The sequence below is a fragment of the Tachypleus tridentatus genome, chromosome 1, assembly GCF_004210375.1.
Source record: "Tachypleus tridentatus isolate NWPU-2018 chromosome 1, ASM421037v1, whole genome shotgun sequence".
NCBI classification, from domain to species: domain Eukaryota; kingdom Metazoa; phylum Arthropoda; class Merostomata; order Xiphosura; family Limulidae; genus Tachypleus; species Tachypleus tridentatus.
In genome coordinates, this window is record NC_134825.1 from 84005976 (window position 1) to 84032107 (window position 26132).

The 26132-nt window shown below is 34.3% G+C and overlaps 1 protein-coding gene across 2 annotated transcripts in view; it reads left to right on the forward strand.

Annotated features, from left to right (window-relative positions):
* LOC143254102 (WD repeat-containing protein 11-like) overlaps positions 1-26132 on the forward strand; it is an 89119-nt gene that overhangs the window by 32857 nt on the left and 30130 nt on the right. For both annotated transcript variants that reach the window (XM_076508880.1, XM_076508890.1), the window contains exons 6-11: positions 5902-6136; positions 6764-6884; positions 7445-7607; positions 16415-16608; positions 17925-18234; positions 22148-22232. In XM_076508880.1, the coding sequence (XP_076364995.1) occupies positions 5902-6136; positions 6764-6884; positions 7445-7607; positions 16415-16608; positions 17925-18234; positions 22148-22232 (1108 nt within the window). The remainder of the gene's footprint in view (positions 1-5901; positions 6137-6763; positions 6885-7444; positions 7608-16414; positions 16609-17924; positions 18235-22147; positions 22233-26132) is intronic.

A 26132-nucleotide genomic window follows, 5' to 3' on the forward strand; every position in this document is an offset into this window, starting at 1 on the left:
TTTGTTCACATGTTGTGAGCTCTTTAACAATTTTTTTGGATCTCTCAACATGATTTAGATTGCTCAGCTTCTCTTTGCAAACAGTGAGTTTGTCAGAAACAATGTTCACAGTAGCAGAATTGTTTTGCATTTTGAGACTGAGAGATGTCAAAACAGGCAGAACTTCAAGGCTTTTCAAAGTACTGTATAATCCTGCAGCTTTCTGTCCACGTTCCCCTTTGTCATGCAGCTTTACTTGATACAAATGCTCTGCTAAAGCTGGCCAGTTATGAAAAACTGACTCCAGAGCACGCTCTTTGCAGGCCACCCACCAGGTTCCTGTCCCTTTTGTTGGCTTTACCAGCTTCTTTGAGGCCAGCCCAGTTCTGTGGCAAATTGTTATAAAACTTCCATAGGTTTTCTAAAAAGGTTTGGAAACTATCAAGGTAAAGGATGTCCTTGATGGTCTTCTTAATTGCAAGTTCCAATCTGTGACTAACACAGTGGATCCCTATCAAATAAGGTTTTTGCACCTTCAATCTGTTGGCAAGTCCTTTATTTGTGCCAAAATTGACAGTTGCCCCATCAGCTGTCAGGCATACAATTCATTCAAGCCAGTTTGGAAACTTGCTATATATGGACAATGCTGAAAGCATAAAACATTAGTAACCAATATTAGTTACTTTCTGTGAAAAAAAACAAAACAAAATGTAAATTTGTACTTTGGAAAATTCAATTGCTCCATTATCTATTATGCTAGTTGTGCTAGGTTAAGCTCCAATTCTGTCAGTGGTAAATACATGGTTCTTCTTGGTTTAAATCAATTGGAAAATGCTTGAGTTTTCACTGATGTATATTAATAATGGAATGACTATGTAAACCTGAATTAAAACACAAATGTACATGAAATATTGTCCATTTTAATTTTTCTTAATTAGGAATTCAGGATAAATCCAGAAAATTCTCATCCCAGGTAATTAAGAAACCTTTACCTGAACTAAGTGCCTGTAGCAAGTGTTCAGAATCAGCCTTCCTAACTGACTGCAGACACAGGAAGTGGGTTGCTGGGTAACAGTCACTGTCCAAGTATCTTACATAGACTATCTTCTGCTCAATGTTGGCAGTGTCTGTTGAGCCGTCAGTCATAATGCCAAAGAATAATGAGGTGTACAGACAAGATCTGACATTAATTCTAATTGTTTTTGCAATATATTTTGTAAAGATAACTGCTTGTTTGTCATTGGCATAATGTTCTGTTAAGTTCATACCAAAGTTGTGCTCCTGCAGCAACAGAAGCTCTTGAAAATTGCTGAATGGTTTGGCATTCAAAGCCATGTAAAGGGCAGTCCTGAACAGCACAAGCAAACAATCTTTCTCAGTCTGGTTAAGTTTGTTCAATTCTTTCATCATGGGAGTTAAATCAGGTGTTTCTTTTGCTGTTTTAGCTTGACAACTTTAGACTGTGGGTGCGACTGTTTTCATGCTCCTTAACAGCACTTGCTCTCAGGTTGGAAGATCCTGTTATGAAGATGTTCTTCTGCCTTCCACTATTTTGGTCATATTTTTGACAAATTGAGCAAAACATCAGTCCGGTAGCGTTATTATACTCCAGCCATGGTCAACCTCTATTCCATTCATCCTGGAAATGACAAGTAGGCTTAGTGCCAGTACTAGCAGTAACAGTTTTTGCTTTAACACTTGGGCTTGGGGCAACAAGCTTGGGTTTTTTTTTTCACTCGGGGTTCAATAGTATTATCTTCTGATTCATTAGTGTTGCTCATGAAGCCAAACTGAAATAGATTGTAAGACTTTCCCATTTTTTTACTATCAAATGCCATGGTCAGATTGTCATGAATGCTTGGCAGTCACGTGACTATCCGGGACAGCACGGATAAGGCAACCTAAAAAGCGCATTTTGTGAGCATTCATGACCATTTTTTAAAATTTCCTTTTTTTTGTTTTAAATTAAATCTTAAATTTTGCAAGTTATTTTCCACTCATTATAGAATATACTTTTAAGCAAAATTTTTGGGCTGTGCATACACAGCTTTTGCCTCACTTATTTTTGAGGGGACGACGTATTTGTGTCTGATATGTTAGGAATATGACCACCGGTCACAATGTCCAGGGATAGATGGGAAAGTGCCAGTGAAACTTGATTTTTTAATGGACATGTCCGGCTTTAAATAGAAAATTTCAAACCCTGCAACACATTCTCCTTTGCAGCACCAGACTTACTTAAATATTTTTCCATGGATAAATGATAAAGCTAATTCATACACGATAAGCACGAAGTTCTGCAGTTGATATAAAATTCCTACCTACAGCGTAGTAGCTGTAGCTTACCCCAAAATGAGAACGTATTCCAGAAAGCAGTTTGATTGTTTGATGCATCATTTATGACGTATGAAGCACTTGTTGCTCCACAGTTAAACTAACAGTCGAACCGTTGCAGTCGAGAATGAAATTTAAATATGAACTTCTCAGTGCTCGAGTTCAATGAAAACCATTGAATGTTTTGGAAGGTATCAGAGTGTCTCTGTAGTAGCTTTTATTAACTGATGTTTTAGACTTGCTTGTAAAATACCAGGAAAGTTGAATGTGTTTCAAAAACACCAAGGCACACCTACCAATCTCTCATGGCACACAGGTTGAGAATCACTGCTTTAAGGTCAGGTTCCCAGGTGGCTGGTGTTACTTGTATGTTTGCATGCACATGTTTATCTGGGTTTTTAGAATGGAAGTCCTTTTTTTCCTTCTGACTCCTGAGTCTGAGGATAAAGACATGAGGGACTCCTCTCTTACTGTGGTCCAAATGATCTATTTCTGGTTTTGCCAGGATTTTACTGGAGTTGATCTACTAATTGTTGTCTACTGCACCCTAGCCACTCTACACCATCAGACATATCAAAGTTTCTTTTTTAAATGCTTCTTTTTCTGTCTATTTAGTGACACAATGATGAGTGAGGAGTATATTTGGTGCAGGTCTGGTCTTCTATATATATGTTTTCCTACTCACATCATGAGCTTTTTTTGAACACTTTTTGAAGGGTGCTGTTCTAAGTAACTTGGCTTTGGTCCCTTTGCTATTTCATTATAGGATTCTAGCTATTATGTGGGTACAGGTAAGTTATTGTATAAAAAGTTAACATCAGAAGTGTATTTCTCATTGTTACTTACCCCTCTCACTTTTGATGCATTTGTGTGGCCCAATTTTGAAGTGAAGATTGGGTTATATAATGTAGAGGAAGTTAGCTGCACTAGGAGAGTGTGTTGCAATCCTCTTGGTAAAGGATTGTTGCGTGCTCATTTGCATAATATGGTGCAGTTGTAACATGTGCAAACACTTGAATATAGGTGGGGGCACAATGCTTTTGGCAAACAAAGTCTGCATATAGAGGGCAGTAGTTGTCATGAAAAGCCATTGTGTGAGAGGTAAGTATCCATCAAAAATGTTAACTTTTCCTTATAATTACAATTTTATATGCAAAATTTTATAGACATAAGATGAAGTACGATTTGCATTAAATAATTAATTTTAATGGTTACTTTTGTAGCTTTAGAAAGATACTATACTTAAAAGAATCATAAAAATACTCATATTACAAATGATGTTCCATACCTTAACATGCCATATTAATCTTTCTTGCAATTACACATTCCATAAGGCTAGGAGTGCAACTGACATTGTTGCTTAGGAAGTGCTACTTAATGAATAAATTAGTTTACCTGTGATTTGTAATTTAAATAAACACCACACACACACACACACACACACACACACACACACGTTGATGTTCAAATGACACTCAATACTACAGGGTTGAGTATGTTATATGGAAATAATTTTAAGTATGTATAATAGTAAGTTACATGTCATCTGCATTCAAGCATAAAATAGCAATGGATTGGCATGTATCAGAGTTACATTTTGAAAGGTTTTGGTATTTCGTAGGGTGTTTTGCCTTTTAGAAATGACATGTGATCCCCTTTTTTGTTGTAAAATATTCACACACACTCAGATTATAAAGGCATATTCAGATCAGGGATTTAGAATTTCTATGACAAGAATATTCTTTGGATTTAATGGCATGGGAAAGTAAAGCAATCTAGGTAAACTTGGAGAACCAAAGTCATCCAAAAAGAAGCTTTCAACAATTTTATACATACCCCAGCCATGGTAAGCAAAGTGTAGCATCTTCTAGCAAGTGATAATATATTAGCACAAAGGTCAGTGGCAAAAGCCATCCACGTGTCCAAGCTATCAGTATGTAACATCATCAAAATGTGTCTCTGTCTGGAAAAGCAACAGGAGTCATGTACACATGTTTCTTCCTTGATACATTAGTTCAACTGATGAATGAAATGGGTATTTATACTATTTCATACAAAGACATGCTGATGTTGCCAGACATAGCACCTATGTGCTTGTGTAAGATCAGACTTAAAACAACTGCTGGAAGATCATTATTCTTGTACATTAGGCTGATTATGGAAAGCTCTAGGGAAAATGAGTGTGCTTTAACATGATAGCCTTGTAACAGAGCTTTTGCACAATCATCAAATAGCACATAACTGAAAAGAGTAATCTATTGCTTTCTGTATCATATATTCAGATGCCAGAAGTACTGTTTTAAAATTGACAACTATCATAAGCTAAGTATGGATGTTACAGTTTTTGTATCTTGTAGGATATCTTTGTTTCTTTATTACACACATGTAATTTTTCTTTCTTATTTATACACAACTTCATCTGTACCAAATATATGTTTTCTTGTTGATTTTTTTTCGTCATAAGTCACAATGTTTGTAAAAATTTTCTGTTATTTGAATTTCTGAGAAAGTGTTGTAAAATGTGTCTGTTGTTTAAAGTGTGCTTTTTTTTAGATAAATTTGGAAACATCAAATGGGTATTAAGTGATTTAAATTATAAGATGTCGAGTTGTTACTCAAACTGTTCTCATTAGCTTATTGACTTATGAACTAAACTTGAGAGCTCAATATTTTCTTCAGCACTTACTCATTTTATATTTGTAATTTCTTTTCTTTGAAATTTTTAGAGATGCATTGAGCAGAGAATTCACTGAATTGGTTTTTAATTTTTCATTTCATGTAGTGATGTCTCACTTATCTAAATCAAAACCATACATTTGGTCATGTGGATGTTTGGTAGTGATTAGTAAAAATATTGTAATAAGTCACCTTCATACTCTTAATAAAGGATTAGCAAGTAATAAAAACAGTAACAGTGTATTAAATTACAATTCAGATTTTTTCTTATACATTTTTTTCTATTTCATGTTTTTCGTTGTGTAGTTGGTTGGGAGACATTAATAGACTACATTTGTTACTAAAAGTTCAAATTTTACAAATTTAATTATAATTCAAATTAAAAAAAGGATTTCAATTGTTTGTAGTATGGATTGATGCTACATAAAATTGAGGTTTGCCTCTCTCTCAGATTAATAATCAAATAAAGTAAAGCTAACTTTTGTAAATGATATCTAGGAAGCATATAGCCTTATTTTTCATACATAGTTTTTACGTTTACTCTTAAATTCTTAAAATTATTATATTTTAAATTGGCATGTTTCAGCTTATAATAAATAATCACAGTTTATGGCCATAATGAAAAAGGCAAAGTGCACTACAATGGTGACTAAAAATGCAGTGTTAGAAGTTTATCACAGTAAATAAGCAAATAGATTTTATCTGTTTGTTTGAAACAATGCATAAGTGTTGGAGAATAAGACAATACACAAGAATTACAACAAGGACACAAAATTTTATTAAATATTTTTACTGGCTTCAAAGTAAGATTAATTAATTCATTTTTGTTGTTAATTTCTTAAAGATAAGAATTAGGTTGATAGATTGGACATGGAGAAAATTTGACCCTTTTTCTTTTATTCTCTGATTCAGTTCTAGCAACAGACTGTATATTATTTGTTGATGACTTCAGTGTGTCTAAAGTGCCATCTAGTAATGGCAGGAAATGCTATATATCCAACCCATCAACTATGACTTTAAGTTTACAGTCTTTGAATACATTGAGTACTGGAAGTAGTAATCGCAACATAAGTGAAGAAAAAAGCAAGCCTCGTAGCCTTCTTCCCCGAAGAATGAAGTTTCTAATTAGAGAAGAGTCAAAGAGTGGGTAAGAGACATTCAACTTATCCTTTCAAATATTTTGTTTAAACATCAAATAATAAGTGCTGTCAAATTGAGCTGTCTTTATTAACTCTGCAGTTTTTTATATTTATTTGTATGCTTCATTAAATGTCTTGAATATTATTTTGGATCTTTTAATACTTCTCATTGTTTGGTCTGAAATAATATTGTTCTTCGAAAATGAATATAAGCATAATAGGAAGCTAAAAATGCACAGTGAACAGACATGTAACAAAAGTTTTATCAAAACAGCTATTTGAAATAATACTCTTTGTACCTCCAAAATAATGTACTCAAGTTTCTCTATATTTGTTCCTGTCTTCGAGTAGTTTCACATTTCACTGTTTATGCCATTTTTGACTAAATTATTTATTCTTTACTAAGAATTTTTTGCTGAACAGTTTAAATTTAAAAAAATGGTTTATTTATTGAGAAGACTTCTGTATATTTATCCTTAAAAGATTTTTGCTGAACAAGTGAGTAAAGAATCAATTTTTTTTTACCATTGTAAGAATGTGTTATTTTTTTTGTGCATTGATCATACAGTTAAAAAAATGTGTGATACACTTGGAAAGGTGGTGCACCTAAAGTGATTAATTTTCTGTAATTCTAGCACAGAAGAAGCTATAAGCTTGAATGACTGTCTTCAGCTGGCTTTCCATCCTGCACATCGACATCATTTACTTTTATTGTACCCTAAAGAAGTGCTAATACTGGACTTGGAAATAAATCAGGTAACCTTGATTGTCTTCATTCATACTTATACAGTCTTAACTTTTTTTTTTTGTAATATTAACATGTATGTAACTGTGAATTAATTGAGACTGATTAAGTTATTTGAATTGGTAGGGAAGTTTTAACATGTGATATAACTGTTTCTTATTACTCAACAGTTTATTGACTGTATATTTTGGAGTAATCTGTTGTGTCACAGGTTGGTCTTTATTATGATAATATTTATATTAAAAACTAAATTTCAATAAAAAGTTATGTAGTTTTGAATAAATAACTTACAGAAATTTGCTCACAGGACTCTTATATAAGGATTTTGTCTATTTTACACAGTAAACAATTTACTCAGTATGTAGTACAAGTTAACAAGTGGTATGTGTATATGATAAGACATTTTTATACAAGGATTAATAACAAAATTGAGGAAAACAGGAATAAGAGTTATGCTTATTAGTATAAAATAGAAAGGCACCAAATAAACATTGTATTCAATTATGTTTTATTATGACAGTGTTGTTATATTTAATGATTTTAGAAAGTAATATTTGTAAGTTCAATTCAGACTATAGGTATAATAGCAGTAGAAAGAAATGGAGCAGCAGTAACACAGATGTATCCCTGCTGGCAGAGAGAAGCAGTATTTTGTCTTCATGAAACAGGAAGTGTCAGCTTAAGAGTACGTCATAAAGGAACATCACTTGCTTCTGCCTGTACACCTTGTGAAGGTACGAATTGGTATAGAACTAGTGTATTTTCTGAACAGAAATAATATTAGCACTATAATACACACACACATATATTCATGTGGAACATTTGCTGCTCTCCTATAATGTGTTTTTCTAAAATGTAATTACAGTAGTCTTACTGGAGATACAACCTATCTCCCATGATAAAGTTGCATTTGACAGGAAGTTAGTATTCAAAGGATTAGTAACTAGATAATGAATGACCAAGTTCAAACCACGCGAGTTGCTATTCCCAGGGGTTGAACATAATGGTTTATATATTATGTAGGTAGTTAGATAATGTAGCAACTGGTACCCTGTGCAAATAATAGTTATGATGGATAACAGTTCAATAAAGATAACTTAAAACTGTGTTGTTTGTGATTTATGTAAAATAATTTATTCGGTGACCACATATAAAATATTACAAACTGACCGTAGAATTTAAGTTAAGAGTTGGTATGAATGTTCACAAAAGTGACAGTTATATCAAAAAGTGTCTTGTGTCAGTTTATGAAATAACATGCAATAAATGTCTAGAATTCTTCATCAGAGAAGCCTGAAGAAAATTGGAAGCCAGATTAATCAAACATAAAAAAATTCTTATTAATTAATCGTCATTGTAACTCAAAAATCCAATTCCAAAAATATTTATACAAAATGCTGTAATTTTAAACAAAGAACCAAACATCATAAGTTATGTAAACCAAAATTTCACCTTGAAACTTGGATCCTTTGATCTCAGCTATGAAAATTACCATTCTGCAAATTGAAAAGAATTGGTGAAGAAATAAGAATAAACATCTGAACTCAATTATTGCTAGAATCTAACTAATACCTAATAAGGTAATTCTCTCTGGATACAAATAATGCATAAAATGTAGTATATGTTGCATTAAAACAACTATTAGTTGACTAAAAATTCTTTAATTTCCATGTTTTGTTTATTTTGTTACTTTCTTCACAACTTTGTTCTGTATCAGAAATCCATGTCACTTTTCTGTATCAATAGTTTGAGCCTTTTTCTTCACAGTGACTTCCTTTTCTCAGGTTGAGACATTTGCAGCTTTCCTGGATGCCTTGAGGCATATTATTAGCTATGCTTGATGCACAGGTTATTTGAGTCTGTCTTTCAACAAACTATAGGGTAATAATTTTCACATGCTACTACTAAATCCCAGTCAAGTTACTTAATGTCTAAGTCACTAGCTCAAAATCTATTAGATTCAATAAACAAAATAAACTGTAATTCTGTATGCATCCAATGTTTGGTATTTATTGCTGGTGAATGCAAGTGTAGCTAATAAAAATGAAAAAAAAAATCTTATAGATTAATCTACTCTAATCCTGCCTAAAAGAATTTCAAGTACCACAGCTATTGAGGATTCTCTCTTGTTTTTCTAGAACAGTTCCAACACTAAATGTACAATGAAATAAAATGAATAATACTATTTTTTGCTCTGTAGTTACTGGATATTTTATCAGAAAGCTCAAAATTATTTATCTTAACATTTTGAACTGATCATGTTTTTCAAATATGTTCTTCAATTTTATTCTTTTACTGCTGTAATTTGTATCACTAGAATAGTTATTCTTGTGCCAAGTACAATATATCACAGCAGGAGCCCATTATGTTTCTGTAATACTAAAAGTTTATCATTTTTACTTTTTGTCTGTTATTGAAAACAATTATGTAAAAATATGCATAAGAAACAAGGATTTATAGTTCTCCACTTATTTGAGTTGTTTGCACTCAGGTAGAAGTATTTTACATTCCTTGTTGAGTCTCACAGGCTTAGGTGTCCAAAAGAAAATTGATTTATCTTTGAAATGTGTATTTTAAAATGCAAAAAAATATATGTCAGGCACTAGGATCAAATGTTGACAAACTACTGTGATTTATCTGACTAAGTAATAAATAACTTAAAACATTTCTGTTAACTGTTAATTGCAACAAAACCATGATCATACAACAAGACATTTTTGTCAAGTGAGTACTGTATATACCATATACAGAAGGATGATTATAAGCATGATATATAGGAGAATCTGCTCTGCACAACAAAATTTGTTACATCATACCACTTCTGTGAAGATCTTTTGAAGTTTTTGGACAAAGCTTTCATTCCTACACAATCATTAAACAGTAGCCCTTCACCAATATATGGGCAACACATTCTCAATGTAAACTAACCCAAATAAAGATATTGATGAAGTGTAACTGTTTTACGTGGTGTGGGTACATTAATTGGAAAAAAAGATTGAAGTCTTAAAATGAGCACTAGTATTGGTAATAAGCCTATGGGTAAAAATAAGACATTTGAAATACAATATTGTATTCTCACTATAATACTTTGTTCAGATATATTTTTTCTGAGAAATTAATGGCATTTCATTTCCCTTTATTTTAAACTTATATTTAACAATTAGGGTAAGTATAACATTGGAATGATAAAATAGAAGGAAAAGCTAGTGTAATCTTTCTGTTCTTAATTTTCTTGATTATGAGAAAGAGAGATATACAAAATTTTAAATGTTTTAAACAAAATTTTGATTCAACTTATTTTTAATTTGATGTTTTGATAAAATTTATAATTTTGAGATACATACCCCATTATCTCTAAGAGTTCTCTGACAGTCTTATTTCACATTGTTTTAACCTGGTGTATGGGTTTTGTTAATTTCTTTTCAGTTTCATCATTAGGGCAGTGACTTAGACCTATGCAGGCATCAACATACCAGGACTAAAATAAAAATATGTTTTGTTGATCATATGGATTATAAATTCACATTTTCACATTTTTGAGAATTTCCATGTTTCTGAAATTTCTCAACAGGAGTATTCCAATACTGGAATGCTAACTAACATTACTCTGGTGGGTAGTGATGTTACTGCCATTGTGCACCAGGTGGCTTGTTTACATTCTAATTTTAGAACCAGGATTATTGACCTTATTCTTCTTCTGTTATGTCAGCTAATCCTGCTCCATCTTTTGATTAATTTTACTAATGCTGTTGTCTTGCATACTTTTGTTTCTAGTTTCCTTTTCCTGATAAAAACCATGTAATTCCATTCAGATATTCACTGCTTGGACTACACAGGTATGTGTCTTTTATCTTCTTTCTTCAGTTGCTTCTTCAGTTGGCAGTAGTGATGTTACTGCCATTGTGCACCAGGTGGCTTGTTTACATTCTAATTTTAGAACCAGGATTATTGACCTTTTTCTTCTTCTGTTATGTCAGCTAATCCTGCTCCATCTGTTGATTAATTTTACTAATGCTGTTGCCTTGCATACTTTTGTTTCTAGTTTCCTTTTCCTGATAAAAGCCATGTAATTCCATTCAGATATTCACTGCTTGGACTACACAGGTATGTGTTTTTTATCTTCTTTCTTCAGTTGCTTTTTACTGAATTTTTGGTTACCTTGTTGCTTGAGCTTCTATCACGAGTCTCTTATTTCAGTTTGGGGATTTTTTTTCTTACATTTTTCTCTCTCACTCTTCATCTATTCATTTTTGTTTCTTATTTATTCAACTATTTTAATCTCTTTCTATGTCTCACCATCAGTTGCAGGAAAATCTGTACATACCTGTTTTCCATCTTGCTGTTTATTTTCCATTGTGTTCCAGATAACTTTGGTCTCTTGTGTTTTTGATCAGGGAGTCCCACCAGTTTTCTCATCCTTTACTATCTTGTGGAGCTGTCATCTCTTCTGTTCCTGTTGTTACTATTCAGTTTTTCTCTGAGAGTAGATCATTGTGGATCTTCTAGGTGACTTGTTTCTAGAGCTACCATTTGGTTCAAGTCTGGCAGGAGATCAGCTTTCACACTTTGTATGCCTGTAGACTTCTTTGCTGCAGACTAATAGGTTATTCAGAGTTGTTTTCCTGTCCTTCCACTCTCTATCTCACTTGAATAAAACATTATGGAGCACTCTCTTATCACCACTGTGGGGTTTTTCTCTTAACTTACTGTCATTTCCGTGAAGATGTGGGGTTGGGGTTTTGTCATATATTCGTCTCTCTTGTACCAACTAGGGTCTTTCCTCAGTTCAAAACAGACAGTGTTCTCCCTTTCTGGTTAGTACTTTCCTGGATCAGTGTCTCAGATGTTGCCTCCAGATCCTGATTTGTCCTCTCTTCTTTTACTTCCTTCAGTTCATCTACTTTTGTTGAATATTCAATTTCAAGCCCTTCTCTATGGCCTCATATATTCCACCTTGGGTCCAGTGGGCTTTATTTCAGTGGTTAAATTTCTGATACCTACTGTATCACTAATTTTTGTACATTTGGTCTCTAATTGCTCCATCCAATGTGGCTTTCAATGTTGTGATCTTCTTTATCCTTCAGGAATTGTCTTGTTTTGGATGGCTAGTTCAGGCATCCAGAGTTCCCCCACTTCACTTGGAGTGCATATAATGCTCATGTATGTGGGTTTTCACACCTGTGGTGAGCACAGACAGCATGGGTGGCAGTTTGTGTTACTTTGTGTTTGATGAGAGTCAACCAATGCCTCTTTTCCGGTGGTTTACTGTTTTAGATAGATGTCCAATCCATTTCCAAAGTTTGGTCTCTAGAGGAGTGGTTTCCTGGAGATGTTGGCTGCCAGGCAGACTTTCCATGATCTTCTGTCTCATCTAATTATCATGGTCTGTTGAGATACCTCTTCTGATGTTTATTCCACCCACTGAGAGAGAGACACTTGCTCTCAGGATCTCTTTTTCTTGCTCTAGATTTTATTGTTTTAGCCATTAACCATCACTTTCAGTTCTTGGACTATCTTATCTTGAGAGCTTGGATCCTAGTAACAGATTGACCATCTCAGTTAGACCAGATCTATTTCATAGAGTGATCTTTCCATCCTTTGGTATTTTCAGTGGACTTGTTTCTAATATGTAATTTTATCATTGCTGTCTTTTTGACTTCCTTCAGTACCAAGTTTCCACTTTTTTGTGTTTCAATTCCAGTCTTTATGACTTTGTCTGAGGAAGCTTTGTTATGAATTAGTGTGATCTCTTTATGTGCTTGAAACATATTTTCCTCTTCTACTCACTAGCATGAGTCTCATTCTCATTTTTGCCTTGGACACCTCCCACACTGTTCACAACAAGAACAAGTTAATTAAGATAAGGTACCTGACCTCTACTCAAAGAAATAGCTATTGTTCACTGCTGCATTCTATATTCAAAACTTTTTTCACATTATACAAGTATTAAACTCCCATCTACTCTATGAACAACATGATTCAAATGCATCTTGCATGTGAATCATCATGCAACAACCTTCTATGTATAGGAGTGTGACTCACCCTCCTGACGTATATGGCTATTTAATGTTACCAATCTATTACTTATTTGGAAGTGCTCATGTCAAGGTGTTCTTCATTGTACTCTTCTATTATGCTTTTTTTTTAAAACTAAGTGAATTTTTTTGTAATTTTTTTAATGTATTGTAAAGTGGAATTGTTATTCTCATTTTTCAAACATTCAGTGAACTTGAGGATAACTTACTTTTTTTTTCTACTTTTTTCATTTATTTATTTATTCTAACACTTTTGTGTTTGGTCATTCATTGTTACTGATGATTGCCAAAGTTTTAAGTTAACACTTCAGAGGTAATACTCTATTTACATCAGTCATCCTCCTTCTCCTGATGTTACCCATTTTTATCCTGAACATGCAAAATCTCTTCGGGATGACGAGGAATTGGACAACCTTTTTCCTTCAGCTGATTTTCCTATGTTTTTCTATGCCCCTAATGTGGAATCAGCTAGACCTAATATGGCTTTCTTGGACTTCATTTCTCTGTTTTATCAGTTTTCCTGACTTCTTATGATAATCTTCCTTCCTTGTTGCATGATACCCCTTCCTCTCAGTATTTTGTGTTTCCCCCTTCCCCAGATATTAGGATTCATGCAGAGTGTTTTGTATCTCAAATGGCACTAGCCTTACCTTACCATCAATTTGAATTTCCATTTCTTGATTTTCCCCAATTGGAATCACTTTTGCCCCTGTTCTGTTCATTTATCCCATGTCCAGTTTTTCTACTTTAATCTTATCCTGTCATTTTTCCTATAGTACTTGTCCACTTTACACTTCCTTTCCTAGGCACTGTTCCAAGATCCTGAGGGTGTTTTGAGGAATACTCTTTCTATGTTTACTTCTGCATTAGCACATTCATCTTATTTGGCCCTTTTTATACACAGGTTTCTCTGTTGTTGGGATCTTCTGAGGAGAGATTCTGCATTTTCCCAAGTTTGCTTACCACCTACTTATCTTCATGACTTGTGTATGGTCCTTTTTCTTCAATTCTATGCTTGTGGAGATATTACTGAAACCATAAAATCCCATATGAATCTGTGAGATAGCAATCAATCCTTGCATTTTTGGTTGATCATTTGTCTCATTGTGAGCCTAGACAATCTCCTATTATTTTTTCTCATCCTGCTTCATATCAGCTCCTACCTTTTGGGGTTTTTCTGTTTGTCATATTATTCAACACAAATATGGACACTTTGCCTGCAGTACCGGTGACTATCCTGTATTTTTTGATCCAGTGAGGGGGCCTTGCATGACCAATTTTGTTCATCTGTGGTATGATTTTTGCCACAGATCTTTTGAATTACTTATCCAAGGGACTTGTCATCCACTTCCTTTTCCCTCTTCCATTATCTCGGGTACCTATATCCTTTTTGTTGCCTCAGAATTTTAAAATCAGGAATGCATATTTTATTATTTATTAAGTTTTACATATTTTTTTATTAGTTGTTCATTGATATTTAATTCATATTGATTCTTTACAGGGCAGTTGACAATGTCTTTTGTTGCTGTGAGATTTCTCATATCTCATTGTGCTTTGGCAAATTGTTTAGTTCTGTGCTTAGCTACAAACAAACAGAACATTCTGCTGTGAATGATTAGATTAAGCAACTCATCCATGTAATTTGTTCTTTTACAGGTGATGCTACTTTTCTTGTTTTTAATGTCTTCTCCCATCGAGTTTATTTCACAGCTTCCCTTGTTTACAACTGCCAGTGTCTTCTGTATGAGATCTTGCAGATGGGGATGTGAATGAACCCTGACATTTTAGTGTCATATTAATTAGATCACATTACTGTTTCATCTACACTGGGTTTTATCTCCCTCCAGTTCTCATTCTATACTCTTCCTAGAAGATTTATAAAAGTAAATTATTTTTCTTTGTATGATTCTTGTAACAAACTTTATTCAATATATACATCTATGTTGTGGAGATAATGGGATCTACTAAACGATTGGTGTTGCTTTTACAGTGGATACCTCTCTTTTTCCCAAAATCTTCATTGAGTGCTGGATAACAGAAAGTATTAAGCCCCTCTGCCTCTTCTCAGTGCCTAGTGTTTGGATGGAGGTTTCCATAAAACTGATTCACCAATACACAGACAGACAGACAGACACACACACACACACAAAAGAGCAAAAAACAAACTACGCCAGGTCTAGTACCCACGGCCCGTATGTAGGATAACCCATGGCACAGTTATGGATGTCGACCCTTATACGTATGTGATGATCTCCTTTCACTCAGTTCACCCTCTTTGACATTGGCACCAAAGTGACTTCTGCCCTTATCTTTGAATGAAGTAATGGGAAAACCCTTGCTTCCCCAGTACCAAGCTACTGGGAAGGGTGGTATGCAGGTTCTCCATTGGATATGTGTACTAGACAGAGTGGAGACACCCCCTAATGTGAAGTAGAGCTGGATTGTTGCCTGGAATGTAGAACAGGGCACTTTCGCTGCACCAGGGACCAGGCAATCCATGGTGATTATGCAAGTGAGATGAGTCTTTTATTCCCTTGGGGTAGTTTCTTTCAGCATCTGATTATTCTAGTAACTACCTCATAAATATTTCTTCAATATGGTATGACCTGACGTATAAGCAATACTACACATTTATGCTTAGCTTGACCACCTGATAGAAAATTACCAGTTGATTAATCACATATTTCACCAACCTAAGTGACACTTTAGCACCACACAGAATATTTCATTGATAATATCTTTTGGTATATTACATTTATTGGGTGAAAAGTATTTCTTGCATAAGAATGATGCAGTCTTCCACTTAGTGATGCCTCATCAGGCTACCCCTTCCCCCACTTTTAGTGGGTAATACACTGTATTGATCTCCCTTTCTGATGCTGTGTTTTTCTGAAGGGAGGTTAACTTAGTAATTTCTTTATCTTTATCTGATCACATCATAAGCTGACACAGAACAGGTTAATACATGTAGGGAACGTCTTCATTCAAGGCTTTTGGCATGCTCAACAATCTGTGGCAGTGACACAGAATTTGTTCTCTCTGTTCTTCAGAGATTTGTGTCTGTATTTGACACATGCTTTTAGTTAAGGGAAATGTTTACTTTCTGATTGTTGCTTGTAATAATGTGTTTGTAAGGGATGTAAAATGCAGCAGTATATTTTAGATGTTAGAAAATTCTGAAATGAAGAATCTGGAACTCAGATGGATCACTTGACTTAGAAAAAAGATGTTTTAAGTTTCTTAATGTATATTTCTTAATTTAATTAAGAAGATAAAATTTAGATAATATAAATTTTTATTGTACATTTTCATAGCATTTCTATTGACATATATTGATAATAAAGATTTTTAATTAAATTTTGAACACTGTAAAATTTCATGATGTGCATTTTAACCCAGTTGTGTGGAAATAGTTAAATGTATGTATTTTTATGATTCAGGAATGCATATTTTGTGATTTATCATTTTAATTGTATATGGATATTTCCTTTGTTGCTGTATTTCAGATACAGTCTCAGTTGGATCTTTTGATAACACTATAGAACTGTGTTATGATATTCGCTGTCAGTCTGATGCTTTACGTCTTACTAAACATGCACGTTTGATGGGAATGGCTGTCTGTCCAAAATCTGAGTGTAGAGTTGCAGTGTTAATCAGTGATGGAAGGCTCTTAATTGTGGAATTGATTCCATCTCAGCAGGTAGATATTAAAGATTTGTGAATCATGTTTTACATGCTAAGTCATAAGAGTTTTCTGTTTGTTGATTTGATATATTTTTGTTATATAATTGATATATATTTGTTAAACAACCATCATCCCTTTAGAATAATATTATTCATGTCTAGTTTTTTTATGTGTATTTCCTTCTCTATTATTACTACGGACCCTCATTAGAAACGTTTTTTATTATGTCATTGCATATGGTCTGAACAAATATTAATAAAACTCATCCTTGAAGAAAGCTTGAGCCAGTAACTGAATACCATTGAGTAGAAAAGATTATGAACTCTTTACATCACTGTATGGTTCTTGAGAAATTGACAACCTGTAGCATCTGTAGGGGTGAACAAAGGAATAAGATAAGATAGAGAGAAGCTTAGAATGGTTTCATGGGTTATGTAGCTGCTGGAAAATCATTACTGAGGAGAAAGGTCAAAATTGGTATTATACCACAAACAGTGGAGTTAGCAAAACTGGAGATTGTTCTTTACAGATAAATTCAAGGTAAAATTGTTTGTCATCAGTCAAGGACAATTTGTTAAGTGATGGATAGAAGGAAGGGTTTATGGTTGAGGTACAACATATACAGTGAAGCATGGTGAGAGAATCTGTACAATATGGGGCTGCACCTTAGCCGGTGATGTTTGTGATCCATACAAAACTGATTATATCCTGATTCATGGCAAGTACATACACTTTCTATCTGTTGTTCCATTCCTTCAGGAATGTGATTTGCCAGGTAGCAATTCATCTTTCAGCAAGGCAATAATCCCAAGGTCAGTGGAACATTCACAGTCATGTCTTGGTCTGCATGAAGTCCTAATACAAATACTCTTGAAGTTGAACAGACTTGTATAAAACCTGAAAAGGTTAAAATGCCACTGAATAACTTAATTGAACTGTAGGGAGTAATACAGGCCATTCAAAAACATTTTTTCAGAAACATATGTTGATAAATTTCATTGTAACATGAAAACAGGTTGTATCTCATAATGGTTGGTATGAGTATTAACACTTTTATCGATAAGCAGAGAAAAATATTTCGACCTTCCTAGGTCATCTGAAGATGACTATACAATTCTTTCATGAGACTGTACTTCGTATTTTCGTTATACAATTTATATAAAATTTTATGAAGATGTAACATAATTTTTCAATTTATTAATTATTCTGCTGTATTAGGAAAGTTTTGTAGTGAATTATAATATTATTCTTGTGGGTATCTACGTTGTTTCTTTTTTTATGAATGTGAAAAATTAAGACACTTTTTAATGCATATATGTATATTTATGTAGAAAGTGGATCTACTTGTTAAAGAGAAAGAAGAATCAAAGGAAAGAGAGCAACCAACAAGTTTCTGCCAGTTGCCATATTCATCTTCAGTTCCTTCACCTTGCTTGTGGTTATCGGACATGATTGTATCGTTAGTACAGAATTTAGACCAATACTGTGACATTGGAAAGGATATACTGCCAAATTCAATGTCATTAAAGTTTCTTATAACTGGATACCTTAATGGGTTAGCACCTCCACCTCATGTCATTCGCATGTGCCCACCTGTTACCTTTCGCAACTGGACAGTCTACAAGCCACTAATGGCAATAGGTAAGTTTAAATTGATATAAATGTAAGACATTTTTGTTCCTTTTTTTTTCATGAGAGCATGTTGTATAGTACAATATATTCAAGTTATGGATTTTCTCTTCTATAAACACTTTCTGTTCTGGCTAAACATAAATGAACAAATTTGTAATATTGTGGTACTTTGTTTAACATGCACTCTCCATAACAAGATTTCATTTAATGTTTTATCCTCCCCAATATTTTTCAGTTCATCTAATGACAGAAATTCCTTTTAATGAGTACTGTACAAGGTCACATTTTCACTTTGTGAAACTTTCCATACTTGCTGGCTCAACCATTGACATGATATGAAAATTTCTACACTTTCCTCTTAGCCACTTACAGTGGCCTGAGAAGGTTTTGCCATAAAAAACATTTTTCTGTGGCTCTGATGTATGCTGCATTTGTGTGTAGTACTGATAAAGGGAAAAGTAACACTACATATAATATATAAAATTGGCTTTAAACCTTACTGATTGGCTAACTGATGACTGTCTTAAAATGATATGATGCTTTTAAATCAATAGACCAAGAGTAAAAGGTATACATATGACTTGCCTTTATTGCTACAATATATAAATGAATTTACTCAAACATGTTACGTGGAGATTTGTGCTGATAGTTTAAAATAACTGTTGTGCTTACAGCACCAGTCAGTTTCACAGACATGGTTCCTTGTCCTTTTTCACTGCTTTGAGAAGTGAACTTTTTGTGATTTCCCATAATAAGTGTTAAACCCTAAGTGATCATGGCTACAAAAACCCCAAACAAAGAGAACTTGGAAAGCCATTACAATCCAGCAAAAGCAGGAAATTATTAAGAAGCAGGAAGAAAGTATCAGAGCAAATGCTCTTTTTGCCAAATATGGGCTCCCTTCTTTGGCTGTTTCAAGCATACTTGCTCACAAAGAAAAACTGAAGTCAGTAAAGGTGAATGATAAATTAACCAGGGTGTTCAAAAGCAGGTTATTGATAGTTGACATGGAGAAACATTTATTAATTTGGATCAGAGAGAAGCAAATGAAAGGCTATTCCACAAGTTCTGAATTTATTTGTGAAAAGGCCCGAGAGATTTATGAACATTTGAAGAGAAACTTGCCCAGTAGTTCAGACACTGTAATTGATGCATTTAAGACAAGTAAGTAACTGAAATTGTAAGTGTAGTAAGGCATGTTGAAGCTGCAAGAGCTGACAAAGATGCAGCTGATGAATTTAATATTGAATTTTGTAAGCTGATGGATATGCAGGATTATGTTCCACAACAAGTTGTTAATGTTGATGAAACAGGGCTCTTTTGGAAGAAAATGCCTCAGAGAACTTGTATTACTAAAAATGAAGCTGCTTTACTAGGACGTAATCTCATGGAGAACTGGTTGACTTTATTGCTTGGTGTTAATGCCTCTGGAGACTTCAAATTGAAGCCAGTGCTTGTGTACCATTCAGAGAATACCAGTATGTTCCAGCAACAGAAGGTACACAGAAGGCAACTTGGGGTTTATTGGAAGTCAAACTACAGGGCAGTTTTGACTAGGGAGCTGTTTAGTGAATGGGCATCAGAAGTTTTTTACCCTTCTGTGGCAAAGTACATAATAATAAATAAACTGCCTTTGATGGCTCTGTTTCTCATTGACAAAGCTTCTAACCATGACCCTCAACTTGTGTGTTTTTTGAAAGCTCAATTTGGCATTGTTAAAGTGATATTTTTACCATATCAACACAACTCCAATTTTACAATCTATGGACCAAAATATGATCTGCAGCTTTAAGAAACTGTATATGAAAAAGATGTTCAGGAGATGTCACCGAGTAACTTTAACAGATTCTAATTTAAGTCTTGCAACATTTTGGTAGCTGTAAGATTGATTGTAGCTGCATGGCAAGATGTTTCAACTTGCTGTATGAATTCATCATGAAAGCCATTGTGGTCAGAGGCAGTCCATAATGTTGAAAGTTTTCAAGATAAGGAGGCAACAGGAAACATGGATAAGGAGGTTGTTTCAATAGGTTGTTTGATTGGACATGAAGTAGCTGTGGAAGATGTTAAAGAACTGGTGCAGTCCCATGAGAAGGAAGTTTCTCCTCAGATTCTGTAGCAGTTAAGGGAGATGAATGAAGAAGACAGTGGAGGCGAAACAGAGAAGGATGATTACTCCTGTATATCAGACATAAAAAAACTATCTACTCCTGGGAGAAGTTCAGGCTGCTGGATGCAAGACATCCTAACATTGAAGAACTGAACTTGTGTTGTGAGATGGAGGACAAGGTGGTGTCATACTTCAAAAATCAGTTTGTAAGCAGAAGAAAGAGAGACACTCAACAAACTTTAGACAGTTTTTTTTTCCGCTAAAAGGCAATTATAAAAGTTTTGTAAGAAACTGAATGTCATTTGTTACTTGTGGTTCTGTTACATCTGGTTGTCATTATGGAAGGTGATTTCTTTTCCAAGAAACATTAATTTCTTTTCATCCATCAATACCTTTCTAAATCTACAAGCAAAATTCTTCATATTTTAAAGGAAGTGTGATATTTATTATACTAAGATTAAAAGTAGTTTTTTATTTATTTGTATTTGTAATTCTTCCTTAACAGTACTCACATATTGTATTTATTAAATTAGTGTGTAACATCTGCATTTTAAGTTACACATACTGGGATTTTAGGACCTGAGAAGAAGACATTATTATAGAAATCCTATATTCATTTAACAAATTTTACACTTAACAAGTTTTTATTCGGAACTAATGAAGCTTGTTAATAGTATGAAGTTAAGTTTTAGTATTTTACTGTTTCTGGTTTTGTTTGAAAGAGACAATACTCATGAAAGGATACTAATACTGGGATGACAAGTTTTAACTCTGACATCAACAGGGTACTCAAAATACTCATTGTACCCAATAAATTCCATTAAATTCAAGTTATCTTTTTAACTTAAATAGTAACTGTTTACTAAAACAACTGAGAAAATACTAGAATTATATTTGAGGTGCAGAAATTGAAGAACAATAAAAATGCATTGCAAAATTTTATGTGTAAATTTAAAAAAATTATTTTAATTAAGTACTGCTGTGATGTACATGAAATGATGTTAGACCATTATGATAAGCTAAAGATGCAAAAGATAGTAATTCTGCAAATATTATGCTAACATGCAAAGTTTTAAACTGGTTTTATGAAACCTTACATTTTAAACAATTCAAGATCCCTCATTAAAGTTGGGTTAATAAAAGAAAAAGCATTAGTTGTTTCTTAATTTTTTATATCCATATTTATGTTAAACTAGATCTGTATGTAGTGTTTATAATCAGAAATGTAAAAATGTGATTCACAAGAGTAAGTGGTCCTGTCTGATATCTTACATTCCTATGGCATAAAGATACATACAAGATGCCTACTTTCATAGGCATGCATTCCAGTTGAACCCAGATATATACCTAGAATTGCTCAACATGTTATAACAGAATGCACTGATAATTTTAAACTGACAGTGTTACTATAAGTTAAGGAGCAAGTAAAAATTAATTAGGAATTAATTTTTAATGTGAACTAATAGTATATGGCTTGAATAACCATCATTAACATCTATGTTTCTGGTTTTAATTATCAGTAGTTAGTTACTTAGCATTTTCTTACTCCTGGTTTATTTTTGCTAGAATTTCTTGAGTTTTAGTAATGACTGCAGTATGAATAAATATTAGCCACAATATAATACCATATTGCATCTGTATTAATCTTAAGTTGGGGAATATAATACCAGATAGTGTATCAACTTTATTTGGTTTTACTTTTGCCTCTTTTTTTTTTTTTTTATAAATAAATTTGATTAATAATGAATGGATGTAGGCTGCCTTTAGATTAAAACAAATATTAGAAGTCTTGTTTTGATATTTTTTTCTCAGGAAATGCACTGGGAGGAGTACAAGTTTTCAATATGGCAACTGGAATTATCGAACGAGAATTTAGCTTATTAACTGCACCTGTCAGGTAACAGTTTTTTGTGCATGATACTTTGTGTATAATGGAAGCTTTAATTTTCCTGTGAATATTCCAATTTTGTTTCTCGAACAAATCATCTTATTCATTGAAAGTGGCTTTCTTTAAGAAAATACTTCTGTCTCCTTCTGTTATTAATAGCTTTTCTCAACTTGTGCCCTCCCTCCTCTATATGCAGTTTTTTTCTCCCCACTAGCTTTGATATCCCCTCCTTCCCTCACATAATTTCTCATGGTATAGCTGCTTGTTAGTACACAAATAAGTATAAAAAACCCTCCACCAACAGGAGTACAACACTCCCTTCTAGCAGAGTTGGCTCTATCTATACTATAGAGTACTATCATCACTTCTTGATTTGGTATTCAAGTGTGCAGTTGTGCTTAGTTTTGTTCTTTGCTTACAATTCTCTTGTGTACTTTCAATTAATTCTTATGTGTTTTGACAGCTCTTGGTTTGTTGTCATATATTTGTTCTTGCTTACTGTTCGTGAAATTGTTTTTTGTTTCTTTTTCATTTCCACATGTCTTCTTTTTTGAATCTGGACATTACTGATCTATCACAATTTGTAACTTCTGTGGTTTTAGGCTCCACACTTTTTTTACAGTGGAGGTTGTAAACTATCTTGTAGCCTCTGTGTCTCTGGAAACTCAGCAGGATCTCCAATTTCTGGGGGAATCTGGTCTTGATGAAGTGGACAGCCTACTCCAATCTCCAGCCTTTGCTGCACCATCTTATGCTACCACTATGAATTTTCCTATTCTTTTTTTTACTTTTTTTTAATATGGTGTTCCCACTATGTTACATATTGTCTTTCTTCCATCCATCTACTTTCTAAGGCTATCAATTGTTCCTTGAAGAGTTTTTGGTAGATATATGTTCCCTTCTCTTTTTCTGTATTGGTGCATTTATCTCCATCAGTTTTGTCCCTTTATGCATAATTCCTTTTGTTGTTGGGATTTCCTTGGCAGGTATGCTTTCTTGTCTCCTGTGAATCTATCTGCTTTATATTTGCAAAACGTTTGCCTAGCCCTTTTTTACTATGACTGTCTGTTTTTGGAAATTTTCCTGGTACTCCCTCACTTCTTATCTTTCCCAAAACTCTCCTACTGTTCCTATATCTCACCCTCCTTCATCCTCTTCACTACCAATGCCACCTTTCCAGATTTCTGTGGCAAGTCACCAAATTGCTCATTGTCTTGTTTTCTGAGGCCAATTTTGTTGTTGAATATCTTGTGGATTCTGGCACTATGGGGGTACAGTTAACCAGATTTTCTCATTTGTGACACCCATTCACAGTGGACTCCTGGGTTCTTCAGGCTCTAACAGAAGGAATATTTCTGCTGTTTCTTTCCTCCTTCTCAGGATTACATTACATGCCAGCATCTCTCAGAGGCAATTCATGATATTTTGCACAAGGATGCCATTGAACAAGTAACTTCCTTCAAGTTTTATTCCTGGTTGTTCATGATATATAAGAAAACCAGGGATTGGTATTCTGTCATTGATCTTTCCAACCGCAACTGCTTCAGCAACCTTCTGCAGTTTACCATGGAGGTTTTCTTCAGCTGTCATTTGTTGTTGACTCCAGGTTCTTGGATGACCAAGGTTGATATCTTGGATGCTTGCCTTCATATCTCTGTTTATACTGCATCTAGATGTTACCTTTTGGTTTGTTCACAGGGTTGAGTGTTTGAGTTCCATGCTTCTCCTTTTGGTCTAGCATTGGTACCATTTGTCATCTGTTGTGTGCTCAGAGCCTTTGCCAATCATCTTCACATTCAGTGTTTGTGTTTCCATCATTGTATGAACAACTGGCTTTCTTTTAGCTTCATCTCAACAATCTGTTTGCTAAAATACCCATTTCATCCTATAGGAGGCAGCTAGCATCAAGCTGGAGAAGTCTTTTCTAACTCACATGTAGTATCTTATTCATTTTGGGGTGTTTTTCAACATCTGCCTCAGCAGGCCCAGCCTTCTCCTCTTCATGTGATGTCAGTGGAACTCTTGGTTTCCAAAGCCAAGTCCCATCCTTTTTTACCTGCATTGCATTTCTGTCTCTTTAGGAAATCTGGGCCTACATGGATGTGCTTATGTGGATGGGGCATTGTACAATCAATGTAATGTTGTTCAGGATCCTTTGGGCTCCACCATTCTCCTTTCTCCTTCCTTATGAGTTGGCACTGTCTGTTAGTTTGACAGAGACAACACTTTGACTAACATTCTCTGCTTCCTCTCTGTCTTGATTTGCATCTTTTTTAGACACTTCTCTTAAAAAGTAGTAAGAATATCTGGAATCTCAGGAGATCTCCAGTCATTGGACAGTAGTCGAATCTTCCTTCAACATCAAAGTTTTGGAACTTCTTGCAATTTGTTGGGTTTTGGATAATTTCCTACATTTAGTAATGGATAATTTGGCTATGATCCATTCTGACAACTTAATCTTGAAGTAGATTAGTTATAAATTCTGACAACATTCTACCTATTGAGTGGTCTTGTAAGTCAGGTATCTTCACTGTTGACATCTCTTGTATCCTTTATCACCATTCCTATGCTCTCCTTTATCTGAATGGTAGTTTTTTATCCCAGATGTCATAGGCACAGAAAAGGGATATCACATTCTTTCCTATTTTCTTATACTCCATTTTTCACTTTTTTCACATTCCAGTTAGGATAATCTCTTATGTCTTGAATGTGCTTTGTTTTATGTCATTCACATTGTTTCCTACTGTTGATCCCATTATCATCATTTTATACCACAAAATACTTCCTCTACCTGTAACCTTTCTGCTATCACCTTTACTGAATGGATTTGCTACTTTACTTGTAATACTTATGCATCGTTATCTTAGGATTTGCCTTGCATTTTCCATATTTTATCCCATCACACATCATTTCACTTTTTCTCTAGTTGCCAAATTCTGTTATTCATTAGAGGAGATTGTGCAAGCTAACATGTGGATTATGCCTCACACATTTGTGTTCTCATACCCGCATCACTTGACCATCTCTTTCTCATCCGACTATCAATTGTTTCCTGTTGCCATTCTCCATACATAATTTTGACTTTGAAAGGGTGACTTCTTCCTTTTAATTCTTCCATTTTTAGTGGCTCTTTCTCCTTTACTGTATCCCACTCTGTAATAAGTGGTGTCTGATTAGGTATACTTAAATGTAAATCTACATCATGTTACCTTACATCTATAACACTCACTGAAGAGATGGAGTGTTCCACAAGGCTATGTGAGTTTGCCTTACTGTATCTCTGCATGGGACTGTACCAAATCATGGACTGTCATGAGTAGTGCAGTGTCAAAATCATTGTCAGTACCTCCAGTTCTAACTGAATAATTGGAATTTGCCTGCTTTTCAAAACAAGGTTTTGTGGTGCTCATTGCACTGCCTTTCAGTGTTGCATTCCTATGTATTTCCAACTGCATTGTCCCCTTGCCCCTCTCCCAGTGGAGCATGGGAGTCATTGCCACTTTCAAGTTCCTAGCTACTTGGGTGGTGGACCATTGAGGCTTGTTTTTGAATGTAACTGATTACACTCAGTTGAGAGAAGGATGTTGGTGGTTTATTGGTTTAGATCAGTGGTTCCCAACCTTTTTTATGTCCTGCACCCCTAAAAAATTTTAATATGTTCTCGCACCCCTCACAGTGATTATTTATTTAAGAATAAAGGTGAAGGTGGTCAAAACAAATGTTATCTTGCACCCGTGGAACGCTATCACGCACCCTGGTTGGGAACCACTGGTTTAGATTATAAGTACTCTCCTCTTATCATGGATTGGAAGAAAAATTATTGATGGTGTCTTGCTTTGGACTGGATTAATCTACCACATGCAGTTCAGCTCTCTGGCTGTCTTTCCCTTATTCTACTGCTGCCCTGAT